At 34.9% G+C, this 14,571-nt stretch overlaps 1 protein-coding gene across 1 annotated transcript in view; it reads left to right on the forward strand.

Moving 5' to 3' along the window:
* The window catches only part of EXOC2 (exocyst complex component 2), a 119,480-nt gene that overhangs the window by 67,244 nt on the left and 37,665 nt on the right, over positions 1-14,571 (forward strand). The window contains exons 16-22 of the mRNA XM_010282527.1: positions 1,861-1,922; positions 4,621-4,701; positions 5,681-5,740; positions 6,610-6,671; positions 7,604-7,670; positions 9,565-9,681; positions 13,540-13,681. Of these exons, the coding sequence (XP_010280829.1) occupies positions 1,861-1,922; positions 4,621-4,701; positions 5,681-5,740; positions 6,610-6,671; positions 7,604-7,670; positions 9,565-9,681; positions 13,540-13,681 (591 nt within the window). The remainder of the gene's footprint in view (positions 1-1,860; positions 1,923-4,620; positions 4,702-5,680; positions 5,741-6,609; positions 6,672-7,603; positions 7,671-9,564; positions 9,682-13,539; positions 13,682-14,571) is intronic.

The following is a 14,571-nucleotide window of genomic DNA, read 5'->3' on the forward strand; positions in this document are numbered from 1 at the left end:
GAAGAGAAAAGATGCCTGCCTGTATGATGACTCTCATTCCATATTGTTGCACTGTGTGCCTTATCTATGGGACCCTTTTTGTTGTTGTTCTTTACCAGCTCAAGCAAAATTGCACGTGTTAAATGTGTTTAGATAGGTTTTTCTAGACAGGAACAGGTTAGTTGGGCCCTTGGAGAAACTTATTTTTAAGGAACCAGTGAAAGAACAGTTAATGGATGTTCTCATGGAGCTATGTAAATGGATCTCAGATGTAGTTATATCTGTAATACATAAATCAAAAAGGCTCCTCTTGGACTTGAATCTCACCTCTATAATCTCTCTGAAATACAAGCGGTGTAGGCTGCTGATAAAAAGTTCAGTCTCATCTCTTGCTGTGTGTTGTAAGTTGATAAAGGCATTCAGTTAAGTTAAAATTTTTAATAGAGCACTCTACTGTGAGCTGTTAAAATAGGACAAATCTGCTCGTGTACAGGGTTTTCTTGGTGTCTTATGATACACACCATATACTCATGCTGGCCCTAAGAAGCAGGCTGTGTTCTTTCCCTCTCATGTGTGATCACTGGTCATAAAGGTCGTGACAGCCAAATTATGTGAATGCCAGACTAGACAGGGGGTTTACATGAATGTATGTGACTGGAATTTGGTGAGCAGTGAAATACAAGAAAGAAATTTGTTTCTTTTGTGTTTGTATTAGCTCAGAACAGAATGCAAAAGTGAGCAGTCAAAAAAACGTGTAAAGACTGACTAGTGCCATCTAAAGCCTTGCAAGAATATCAGTTGAATTAAGAGGGTTTACTAAATAACAAAATAAGCAGAGTAATTATTCTGCACAATCCCTTAATACTTTTTACCTCACTAAGCCTATACTTCTATGAGATGTAGAATCACAGGGTAAGACATCATAACCAAGCTTCATAATTTAGCCCATTAAAACACCAAAATAGTGAATATACCTTTCAGCATGCATTTGTTATCCTCTTCTCTTGGATTTTAGAGAGAGATGGTAATTCACTGAAATTTTTTCTCATTTAAAAGGGAGTTTCATGATGTACAGACAGTTCTGATGAGCAATTTGTATGTGAAAAACTGCATGTCAAAGCCCCCATGAACTGCATGCAGTTCATCTTTATTCTGTGTATGAGTCAATTAAGCCCCCACTCAAAAAATGGTGATGCAGAATGCATGTGTCCATAGAGGAATTCTGTTTACAGTGCATGAGCTTTGGATTCACATTCTGACTTAGCTCCTGTTATCTTCAGTCAGCCTATAGATGTTGGCATCTTCTGGGAAGCGGAAGAGTCCTTTTTTGCATACCTCTTTATGTATTTTTTTAAGAAAATCTAGCACCAAGGATCATTGACCTGGAGCTGGGGACTCTGAGCCTCTTTTATAGTTATTAAATATGAATTATAGGCTGTTCTTTCTGTCTTTGCTAAAATGTTAGGCAATTGTTCTTTCATTTTTAATTAAGAGCTGCAGTATAATAGACTAGAAACTTGGGTTCTTAAATGTGGTATTTTATGTTGTGATTAAAAAATCTACAAAATAAAAATAAAGCCAAAGCCTTCACAATATTTCTTTAATTTTAAGCTTTCCATTAAAGGATGTGCTTCATGCCACTCTTGCCATGTATCATAGAGGCACTTCTCTATGTGGTGTCACCAGCATACTATGTAAGAGTTCCATTCTTAGTCATTTGAGAATGCTGAAAACTTTGAAGCTTTTAGTGCTATTTGCTTGTATGCCTAGTCATTGCAGTCCCAATGTCTGTGGTTTACCTTTTCAAGTTCAAGGAGTTTTTAATATTGAAAATAAATACCTCCTTTCCTCCCTACCCCCTCCCTTTGCTCTGTCTTACAGATATAAAGAGGTTAGCTGAAAAGGAAGACTGGGTTGTTGACAATGAAGGTTTGACATCGTTGGTGGGTATACTTATGTGTCTTGTAGGCACTTTCTTTGCTGGATTTTTTTTTTTTTGCAAGTCTAATGAAACTGGTTTCTATATTCTCCCAAAATTTAATTATTTAGGAATTTGTCTATATGTGTGCATACTAGTGTCTATAGTTCTATTAAAATATGAAAATATAGGAAGATTAAAGAAAGTATTTTAGTTTGGATGGTTACTTATTTACAGTACTCTTAACAGATCCCATCACCGAACACAAAGATTCTTTTTTTCTTTTCTTCCTTTTCCAAATTTTTTGTTTGTACTTCTTAAAGTACTATGTTTGAAGTAACTTTAGGTGATAATGGTACTACTAGACAGCAATATTTTCGAAGTTGCAAAAGAGAATCTGAAGTTAGTAATACAATCAAGTAACTTGTTAAGTGTGCCAGGATAATCACAGAGAAAGTTATTTTGGTATTTTATATGGGATAGTACTCATTAAAAAAATTGATTAAGAATTGAGCATCAAGATATGTAGCATGTCTTTCTGCCTTAAGTAGGTTTATTTAAACGTGTAGTTACTGTTGACCTGTCAAATGATTTTTTGCTGAGATAATAAATTTCATTGTTAAGCATCTTTACTTTAGGGGTGGTTTACTGAAGTAAAAAATTATTCTTGAGGTCACAACAAGTTCAGGTCACATCAAAATGCTCCATAACTTAGTAGGCACACTACCATGGAATTGGTCTGTAGCTAAATAAATAGGTCACTTATAAGTTATAATGAGAAATTGAACTGAAAACCAACTAATTTAGGAGATTGCCTACACACAAACAACAAATGGCTTGAAACCAAATTCAGATAAATTAGTGAGATGCTTTCTGGAAGTAAACAGTAATGAGTAATGCCTAAAACACAGCAAGCACATTGTAGGTGTGAGTTAAAAACAATCTGCGAAAGCAGAAAGGGCCTGTGGGAGGGAGAATTGCTTTGTGTGTATTATCTAAGAGAATGCTCCACAGACTTTTTTAGTTTTTCTGATTTGCTTCTATAAATACATGTTTGAAGTTGAGTAGGAGGGCATTAGGCAATCACTATATACACATTGTAGAAAGGAGTGTTGTTGGGCAATTGTAATATTATAACCAGATTTACAGCTTCTGGTCTTGGTTTCAGTTGCCACTAACTTGGGCAAGTCCCTTAACTCTTTCTGGTTTTCACTCTGTTCATCTGTAAAATGGAGGGAGGAGGAAGGATCTTCCACAAAAGCTTATGTTCCTTTATGATTTTGTTGTATCTTAACCCATCTTTGTTAAATAAGCTTACTTTTTTTGGGGGTGCATTTAGAAATTACCCATGAATTCCTTGTGTACAGCACTTCCCTAGATACATTTTGAGGCTGTGGTTGAGACTTGCCAAATTTTAATGGTGGTAGTTGTCTGTGTTTTGTCATAGCAAGTTATTTATCTACTAGAGTTCATTGTGGTAATATTATAGCAAAAAATTGTAGCAAAAATTAACCAGTATAAGCAAGGGCCAGACAGTCTCTCTGGGGACAATTTAGGCTTAAAATGAAACTTCATTTTAAGTTGGTAGGAAATACTGGTTGATAACCCCTTTAGCATTTATGTTTCAGGTAAAAGATGCAGTAAGACACAGAAGCAACTTTCCTTAGTTTCATAATGTACAAAGAATAGTGTATCTGAACAGTTTGCTTCTCCTGAGCTGTGATTTTTTTGTTTGTTTGTTTCCACATAATAAAACACAAGAGCAATATTTTACTGCTGTTCTTTTTCTTTTAAGCCAGTCCAAAAGTAGTAAATACAAATTGTGTTCATGATTTTCAGGTTGCCGTGCAGGCATCACTTTCATGATCTACCTCCACCCGAGCATTTACAAAAATAAAAGTTACTCCTAAGCCTAAAGTTGGTGACATGCCATAAACTATCTACTGGATGAAAAGCAAGTTGACATGGCTTAGAAGCCTTTTTTGTCCACCTCTTTGACCTAAATCCAGTAGGATGGTGTCCATCTTTGCTAGAGCACTGACAGTTCTCCGCTTCACACACAACAGCTTCCTGCCTAATACCAGCAAGCAGCCTCATTAAAAAAAGGTGTGACTTAACAGGGAAGAAAGACAGACAAGGAAGAACTGACTAATGACTCTGATGCTCTGAACTCATTTGCACTTTCAGAGTGAAATTAATACACACATCCAGACATTCATACTTCAGGTTTGGAAACCTGAAAGTAAAAAAAGCCATGCAAACCATTGGGGTTTTTTCCTCCATGTGAAAGCAATATCAGTCCACTTTTCTTAGAAAACTTTTGCTGAAATAAAATGCAGAAATATCAAATATCCCAGGTGAAATTCTGTCCCAGCTTAGATCAAGGGGGTGTCACAGGCATCTACAATGTAATTGTCAATATGTGCTACCACAAAAAAGCTATAAAAATCTTCCATGATCCTTTTAGAGGAGGCTGTTTGGTGTGGAAGTCTCATTTAGATGAAAATGTACGTTCATCTACCATAATAATTCTGTAGCTAAGTAGAAAAGCACATCATTACAAAAGGGTCCTCTGATAATATGAGTTGTGTTTTATTTATTTTTTCCTTATTTGTGATAATTTGGAAATGAAGAGCTTACCATATGGCATGGAAATTTTTATATAGTTGTGTAGTATACATTTGACATGCTTATCTAAAGCTAACAAGTCTTTTGCCTTTCAGCCATCCCAGTTTGAACAGTGCATTATCCATTCCTTGCAATCTCTTAAAACTGTGCTGGACTGCAAACCTGGAGAGGCCAGCGTAAGTTTTGATTTATGCTTTTATTTTCATTCTTTTAATGTAAATTACAGTTGGGTTTCAGAACAAGAACTTTCAGAGAATGGTACAGTGGTTTAACTTTCCTTTTTATATTTTCCATGTACACCCTTTTCACTGCTGCTAGCTTTTAGAATTATGTTTGTTTCCTTTGTTAGGGGTAATTATGTGTGTATGCATCAGATTGAGCCTATATTTAAATTTCTAAAGCTGTTCTTTTGAAAAAATGCCTACTAATGTAATTTTCAGATACCTGTAGATGTGACTTTATTTACACGAAGGAAAAAAAGGGGAGGGGGGGGGCATTCCCAGGAGTTACTCTTCACTCAGTGTTGCATCCAAACTACATGTAGGACTTAAATTTGGCTTTTTACTTCTGTAAACCTTTATTCTAAATCAGGAGTCCTGGTTTTTCCCATACACTTAGTACTTTGAGGCTCTGGCTGTGATACTGATGTTTTCTTTCAGGTTTCAGCAATCTAAGAAAGCTTAACACTTTTCCAAAGTCCCTTGCGCCCATCTGCATGAATATTGTTTCTCTCTCCTCACTTATTTTAGTTTTTATGGCTAGCCTGTCTAGTTTCTTAATGCACATTATTCAAGAGAATCTGCAGTGCATGGTGAATCCTTCTTTTTAGGGTGCAAAGATCTTTGAATACGCCGTGAGCTTTTGCTGCAATTCCATTATCCAACAATGATATGTGTCACGTATACTAGGTAGTAGGACTTCTTTCCTTTTAGTGTTCTAGCTCCTCACGCATGTCAAACTGTTTATTGGGACTTCTATTCTCTCTCCCCATTTTTAGGGTGGGGGAAAATTGAAAATGATCCATGAGAAAACACTGTGTCCCCAGCAGCCATTTCTGTAATTGTGTCATCTCTTTAGGGATACGTTACTCAGGCCTTCCTTAAGAATAAGGCCGCGTGAAGCTCTTCCTCTGAAATAATATGCTTGCATCTTCAGGTTTTCCAGCAGCAGAAAACACAGGAGGATGTGTGCCAGCTAAGCATTGGGATCATGCAGGTAACTCAAGCGCTTTTAAGTATGAAATTGTGAACTCGATGATCAACAGAAATGTGTGCTTTGTACCCTGCCCACCTCCCAAAAGGTAGCTTAAGTTGATGGCTGTGTTATTCCTCTGACGTGCTCAGGGATACTGAGAAATGTTTGACTTCAAAAGTACGTAGAGCTTACTAGCTGAATCGGATTATACCGAATCCTCAGAGGCTGTGTATGTGAAATGTTCAAGTATTTTACTGATTGTGACTTTACTGATGATTGAGAGACACTTGCTGAGCTGATGTTATCTAAAATTGATATACTGCGGTAAAAGGAGCAATGCTGATTTTCATCAGCTGAGGATCCTAGCTCTTATTTCTTGTATCAGAAACCAATATTCTTTGTAACCAAATCTGATTTTTTTTAAATATATTTGAAGTTAGGTAATAGCATGCTTTAGGCTTTTGAACCATTTTTATAGAACCATTGTCCTCAAATAAGAAATCATGAGCCAAAGCAAAAAATGTTTTTTAGGGATGCTTCTGTGATGTTTACTTGGGACCAACTGTTCAGATTGAACAGTTGAAAACTATTAGCAATGCATTCTTTGCAAATCAGCAGATTATCACTGCATAATTTTAGCCATGCATGATGAGACTCATTTAACAAGACTAAACTCCTGTGTTTTGCTACAAGTAAACAGTGACCCATGTAAAATTAAAAATATGTGTTCAAAAGATGTAGCTAAAATGTTACTGTATTAATGTATGTAAGCTTTAAGACAAAGAAAGTAGATGATGATTGTTCTGCTTCTGTTGACTGTAGTAAAAGTGAATTTAAGAATATTTTTTCATTCTGGCAGAAAATGTAGATCTTGCGTTATTGTTTCCTAGGTCTTTATAGACTGTTTGGAACAACTGAGCACCAAACCTGATGGTGACATAGATACGGCACAGTAAGTAAAATAAATAGTTCCTAGGTGTAGTGTTCTGAATTTGGGAATGCAAGTCTCAAATTTCAGTGGTGGTGTGGTTTTATCCTCTCTGGTATTTCATGTTTCTTGTCAATACTTCTGCCTCTGGTTAGTGATGCTTTGAAGTAACAGTAGATAATTCTCATGCCAAACAACTGAGTGACATCACCTAATAAATATTGTACAATATCATTAATATGGTATTAGTTAAACCATTTTATTCAATGACAGGAGTTGTAGTGTGCTGTAGGAGCAGGTATGTTGGTTTTGATATGACCTTACATGGAATGAGTTGTCCTTGGCACTAAGTAATGTCTACGCATGGATAAACAGCTCCTGGCTTCCTTTTCTTCCCTTCTATTTTTGACTGGTTCTAGTGGTATTTCTGCTAAATTCTTGAAAGTTTTTGTTCCATAATTGCTCGTGAGCCACTTATTTTAGAGACCAAACCAAGTCAGAATAGCCTGAGTTTCAAGTATTACTAATGATGAGTACCAGTCATTTGTTTGTGAAAAGCCAGGGACTTGGCAAATATTGGTACCTGCAATATGCATGAGAAAAAGGTAAATTAACTGTGTTCCTAATGCCACTCTCTTTTTTGCTCTTTGGATGACTCTGTTGGCTGGGTAGGTGTAAAAACAAATCAGAATCTGTGACAAACCAGAAAAATTATAGAAAATGAAAATACTTTAAGAAGGAAAGTTCTGTAGCTAGAATAGTACTGTCTGTCCACAATGCTTCTGCAGGCTTTTTGGACATCTTAGAAAATCTGAGCAACGTGGGCTGCTTTATTATCTGGTGTGATGGGGCTTGAAACAAGATTCCAGTCTTCTGTTCCAGCTGTTCCTTTGAATCCACCATATATCAGATAATCAAAATCATTATACTACTCACTTTTTAACTAATATTTCTAGTCTTTCAGTTGATGTTTCATCTCCAGATTTGTTTGGAAGCATTCATGAAGACTCAAGTCTTTCTTCAGTAAGTTTGGCTTCTATTTCCAAAAGTTGATGTGAAACTTAATGCTTCTCAAAGTTACAGGAACATAGTCTTTTTTTTCTTTTTAAACTGTTTATGTATGATATCTTAATTAGTATAAGACTTAAACTAACTAAGACATTTTTTGAATGTGGAGGACCAGGTCCTCCACAGAAACTAAAATGGGCATCATTGAAATAAATGAAAATAGCACTGATGTTAAAGCAGCTGAGGATTTGACTTTTAATTTATCACCTTGTTTTAAATGATAAGAACTGGTCTGATTAGCTACTTTCTAAAACCCATGAGGATGCAGATACTCAGTAATGTAGTTTTTCCCAAAAAATGACTTTACTGAGAGTGAGTATTGATTATTTGTGTGGCTTGTTTGCATTTGGATTTGTTTTCTAGGAAATTGGAAAAAAGTTTTTTTAATATTCTTGACACTTTGGTTAATGTGCTTTCTAGTCTGGTGGCTGATTGGAAAAAACGTAGTTGTTCCCTCAAGAAAGCTAGTGACAACCTCTTGTGAGATTAATATTCCTTAGTATAGGTTTTAAATGTTGTCAGAAGCCCAGCTTTGCCTCATTTACAAGAACGATAAGCATTCCCAGATTGACAAATCAGGCCAAGTTTCAGAATTGTAGACTATAATAAGTAATCCTTTATATCGTTTTATTTTTGCAACACATAGATTTTGGTACTCATTGTTGACAAAGTAACTTTTTGTGGCTCTTCCAGACTTTGTCCCATATGTCATAAGTACAAAAGTTGAAATAAAAAAGAAGAAATGAACAATTTTTGATACCATAGAACCAAATATTGTCTTATTAATTTTATTACTGTAAATCACAGAACGCTATGTCTTCTCTTTCCTGACTGAGTAATGAGAACAGAGAAAGTGAGTGACCAGAGTAAGATTTGTCACTGTATTTTTAAAATGCTCATTTTTTTGATTAGTCTGTATACCAAATGATTATAATTTAAAGTAGTAGGCAACTGCACATCTCCACACTAGTCATCATATTACTGGAATACAAAACTGTTGGGAGTTCTTCTGGGTCTGAAAACCAACACCATTTTTAATCTGCAGCATTATGATGATTTCATTGCCAAATAATCTTGTTTTCAAAATGTTTGCTGCTGTTGATTTTAAGTTTCAATCTGAGGTAGAAAACTGTTTTCCCATTATGGGAAGGAGAGCGGAAAAGGGAAGACCAAACCTATTTAAATAGTAGTTCTGTCTGGTTCTTTGTCTCTTTGGAAACTATACCTTGTTGCACCAAGGTTAGGAAAAGGCAATCCTGATATCTCAACTTCAGAATGTATTTGACCTTCTTGTAATTTAAAAAAAAAAAAAAAAAAAAAAATTTGAAAACCAGAGATAAGTTATAACCACCTAGAATTTTTTTCAAATTAACTGCTGTTAATTGCTGAAATTATATTATGTACTTCTGAACGTTATCGTGTTTTAGAATGGGTGAGTGCATTTGTTGAGTACTTGTTTTGCTCCCTTGTTTTAGCCAGCTTCATGTGAAAGTGAAGATGATCTTCAGTTACATTTTTATGATGGTCATAATTCTTAGCATATTTCTTGAAACAAAAGAAAAGCCAGAAACAGCTTACTGGAAAGCTGTCCAAACCTAATTTTTGTAAAGATGTCTTAACCACAGTTCTGTATTAGTCACTGCTATTCCAGTGAATGCTTCAGATCCCATAAGAAAAAACATACGTGTTCGATCAGCATACCTGATATTCACTCAATTCTTTGTGTTTAATTGATGAAAATATTTGTAAACTCCACTTTTATTTATCAGCATATTTATCACACACAGGAAGTCAATGAAATACTATTTCATTGCTGGTATTTCTTTCTTCTCTTAAAACAAATTTTTAGGAACAGAGGCTTTTGATTGCACTCAGCAACTGCCGTTATCTGGAACGTCATACCTTCCTAAATATAGCTGAACATTTTGAGAAACATGGCTTTCAAGGTGTTGAAAAAATAACTCAAGTAAGTAAGAGCACTGGAATGAAGTATCATGGCTTGAAGGGAACAGTTCTTATTTTGGGTTTGTTTTTTTTTTTCTGTGGAAATGAAGTGCACGTGTTCGTATGGCCAACAGGACTCTTGGGTGAGCCTTCTACAAATGAGTGGGACTCCAAGCATCAGTTGGACACAACAACAAAAATGATACGGTTGTTTATGTTCCTATAAGGCTTAAATAGCTGGTATAGAAAATGTGACTTCTTATTCAGGACTTGTGTGTTCAACGGCAAAGCTTATCAGATTTCCTAGTAAAGATGTTTAATGTCACTGTGTTTTCTTAATGCAGAGAATAAAAGATCATTATCTCAGAAATATACTTAATAGATTATTTCATCTGGCAATCTGCATTACTGATAGCTGTTGTTCATAAACTACTTCAGGTTTTTTTGTTTGTGTTTTGGGGTTTTTTTTGTTGATTGTGGGTTTTTTTTTTTTTTTTCAAAGAATGAAAATGTCAAAGTGGGCGGCAGTAGCTGTCTCATTTTCCTGCCTCTTTGTAAAGATTAATCATTTTTTATGAGAAATGTTGTGACTTAATCCTTAGGACCGTAAAGCTAGTTTATTTCCGGAAACATTGGTTGGTTGGAAGTAAAATGTTATCTTTTCCAGTACAGAGTACAATATTTCACTCAAACTGATGTTTCTACTATATGATATATCCTTAGTCCCAGTGTGCCTGAATGTTGTTTGAATTTCTGTGGCTGAAGTAATTTTGAATAGCATTTAAATGAGTTGGATATGACTTGTATGGCTAGTACAGAATACAAAATTATTCTGGATATTGCTATTCTTTGCTGCTGAGACAACTGAGAGTTGAGATAGCTACAGTTAGTGTTGTCTATATAAGCAAATAAGACATCTGTTATGTATTCAACTCTCTTGTCTTGTACAGCCACATCAAAGTATTGTCATTAAAGGTCTGGTAGGTTTATAAATTACAAAATTTGAATGTTGACGTTGTAGATTAATTTCAAATCTGTGTTAACCCTTTGAAAGCACTGACTGGTGCAGTACTGCATATATGGGACACGTCAAACAATGATGCTAGCTGGAAGGATTTGGATAATTAGGTAGTCGCCTGAAAATGGCAATTTTTGAACCCTTCATTAATTTTGAGAGACTAGAAGCCCACAGAGGTTTACAGGGATTGGTTGATTGTTTCAGTTTTTTGCTCTGTCACCTAAATTTTTTTAAGTTTCTTGATTTATTTAACTGTTTATTAGCTAGAAAGTTTGCAATAAAGAATTGACAGAGCTTTTGAAAAATAGAATTTGGTTTTATCTGAGAAGACCGAAACAAAACTATACTTTTAAATTCTGTTGGTTTTATAAATTGAATTTTAAAGTTAATTTTGTAGTGTATATTAGTAAAAACTATCTGTTCTTTGGTTGCAGTTTTTTTAAAGTCACCTTTGTTAGAAGAGGAATTATTATTATCTAATATTCTGAAAATACAGAAAGCATAAAATGGTAACCAAGAAAATTTCCTTACATTCTACATGGTTATTTCAATTTTTTTCTTAGTGTGCAAATACAAAGTTACGTAAAATGGCCAGATTTTACACTCTGCTTTACACAATGACACATACTTATGGTACTCAATTTCCAGGAATTTATTTAGTTTCTACATAACTCTTAAGTTGTTTTCTGTGGAGATTCTTTAATTCAATGTTTTATCATCGGTTTAGTCAATTAGCAAGTGAAAAACAAACAAACAAACAAAGCATGTATCCCATAACATTAGTCTTTAGTTTATTGATTAAGCTGAATAAAATAGTTTCCACAGTTCTGATACTTTAGATAAGGCTGAGGGGTTACTAGGATAGAGGCGCAAAATGGCTTTAATACAAAAATTGAAAACTCTAATTACAGGGAAGCTCACAGGAGAAAGATAACAATGAGAGAATTGTATATTTTTATAGCATTTACCCTGCTTGAGAGTCAGGGAAATGGGTATACACAATGGACATCGTTGAGGACTTCTGCTCTGCTTCACTCCCCCATCCTGGGCTCAAAATAACATTCAGATGAACTGTTAATTCTTTTAATCTTCTTACCAGCTGAAATACAAAGTTACCCACCATGCTCTTAATTGTGCATTGAACTTGAAACAGGTTGAAGAGGGCTTGCATGAAACAAAAAACCTATACTAAATGTGCAGATAATCTTTTGTATTGAATGACTGTAGAAGGGGAAGGTGGAATTACTTAATTCTAAAGCACTTTAAGGACAACTGAAGCAGTTGTTTCACAGATTCTCTGAATGGGTGCCTGTTTGCAGGGACTCCCCACTGCAACTTGTACTTTGGTTTTCCCACTAGCGCAAACATAAATAGGAATGGTCTAAAGATAGTTATTCTCCCTAATCATAAGAAATTGAAGTGGAACATATCTTGAAACCCATTCTGGGTTTACATTTCTTTGGTTCTATGTAAGGGGAAAAAGAGGGTTTAGTGAGATTTTTGTACCTTTTTTACTGTGTTCTTTTTAATATCTTGAGTGTGAACAGGCTGTCGGGTAGAAGGGAAAGAAAAAAATAGCCTTGATCTTCTCCTGGGACTCAATTCTCAGTGCCTAATGAAAATCCTATCTTTGGGATATAGATCCTCTTGTGACAAATTAAAAGAGGTTCATCAGATAAAAAAGCAGGAAAGTGGTAGTGTCTCTTGTTTCTGAGCATCAACTTACCATCCCATCTTCCCTGAATCTGGCAGCAACTTTGACCTTAACACCTCTGTTTTCCCTTGCAGGTATGATCTCATTCCTGAAGGCTTGTCTCTCTGTTCCTGACTCAGATATTGCAGTTCCCTTTTCCCTTCACTTAACATTATAGGCATGCCAGAGGAGAACCCAGTTTAGAGACATACCTGCAGTGAAGAACCTCCATCCCTTATTCTGCAGCTTGCAGCATTAAATCTTTTGTCTTTCACAGAGAAAGGAATGATAAGGAGTTGGTATTCTTTTCTTTCCTTCTTTCTTCTGAATTCCCAGTTTAGTCTAGAGCCTTGCCTTCCTCCTCACTTTTAAACCTCTTTGCTTCTGGAAATTACCTCATACATATATATGTGTGTGTGTGTGTGTGTGTGTGTATACAGACATACACACACACATGCTTTTTTCCCTAATTGTTGAAGAAAATGAGTAATAGTTTAAAAACTTTACTTTGTTGTCTCTTAAGCTCCTACTTACAAACATAAATACATTTAAGCAGAAGTCACATGATATTTTCAGCATATTTTATTTGCATTTAGCATCCATTATCATGCTAAAATACTGACTTTCTACTTTAACATTTTATGATACACATTGTGTTCCAGAATGGTTTTAGAAGCTACGATTACAAAGGGTACCTATGTTTAGTAAAAAAAGTCTTGTATAAAATCTAAAGTTCTTAAGACACAATGAGAAAATTGTGTATATCCCTTTAGTTTTTAGTGTGGCTAAGTTGTGTGAATTACTAAAGATTGCATAGAGAGCTGTTAAAATTCGTTTACTTGGTGCAAGATCAAGACCTCCTGACATGCAGAAAAAAATCATGCCACTAGACAACTATGGAGTGATCTGCCTGTTTTGGCATTTCTTGAACCTTTCCCAAAAATGTCTATTGCTGAGCACAATCAGAAAAAAAAATTATACTGGGTAGTTTGGACAGATAATATGGAAGTTCCTAGGTGTTTTGTATGTGTAATTATGAACAGAAATATGTGTAGGTGCCACTCTTTACTGAAAATTAAAGATGTGATGTAAGTTTTTTGGGTATGTGATTTAATTCTTGTAATTAATGACTAATAATTATGTTCTTTCTCTTTTTTGTTGTTTTTCAGGTTAGTATGGAATCCTTGAAAGAGCTGGATCAAAGACTGTTTGAAATGTACATTGAATTCAAGGCAGATCCGATAGTCGGGTCATTAGAACCTGGCATTTATGCAGGATATTTTGATTGGAAAGATTGTCTTGTTCCAGCAGGTAAATATCTCCCTATTAAACTCTGAAATTATTTTAACAGTGATTGATAGGGGCTAAAATACACTCTGCAATTTAAAACTTTTTTCTAGTCTGTGTTTTTAACTTTTGACAAGTTCTTATAAGTTCTTTCTCACAGACTTTACTAAATTCCTAAATCATTTTTCAAATACCCCCAAATGATTAAAGCAGCAATTATAATTGATAATCTCTTTAATACTTGTTTTTTGTGATTATTTTGCTTCATTGCTTATATATAATAGAAAGAATTGTAAAAGACATCTTTACTATTTTCTCATGAAATTCATTGAGATTGTTTTGAATTTTTTCCAAAGAATCTGGCCACTGTTGTAATAGATGTAATTACAGTTCTGAAAAGCTAAAATTATGAGAAAATGCATACTCTAACAGTAGTTCAGCAAAGAATGTTAAACCATCAAAGAAGGGCACATATAAAGTATTTAGAATGACTGGGATGTTAGTCATTATTTAGATGCTTTAAGAGCCTCTGTTGTAAGGAAGCATAATGTAAATGAGTCCTTTTTTTAAGTAGTGAATGCTGTGCACATCTTAACGGTTAGCTCCTTTGAACATCTAATTTGTCATATCTAAAACTAATACATTTAAATCACTTACCACATGAATGCCTGGTTAATACCAAGTAGAAATCAGTTGCAATAACACGGTACATGGCATTTGGAAGGTGATCTTGTACTAATTTTCAGTAAATCAATGATTGACATGACAATTTGTACCTTCTTGTTTAGATTGTTTCATAGAGTTGTATATGGCAAGCTTAGTGGAAATTTTGTGGTACTTTAAAGTTTGATAGGGAGGTAATTACAAGAAGCACACTTGTAATCTATGAATCAAGAGCTGCAGGACTTACTCAC

This window comes from Phaethon lepturus, unplaced genomic scaffold, assembly GCF_000687285.1.
Source record: "Phaethon lepturus isolate BGI_N335 unplaced genomic scaffold, ASM68728v1 scaffold5410, whole genome shotgun sequence".
NCBI classification, from domain to species: Eukaryota; Metazoa; Chordata; class Aves; order Phaethontiformes; family Phaethontidae; genus Phaethon; species Phaethon lepturus.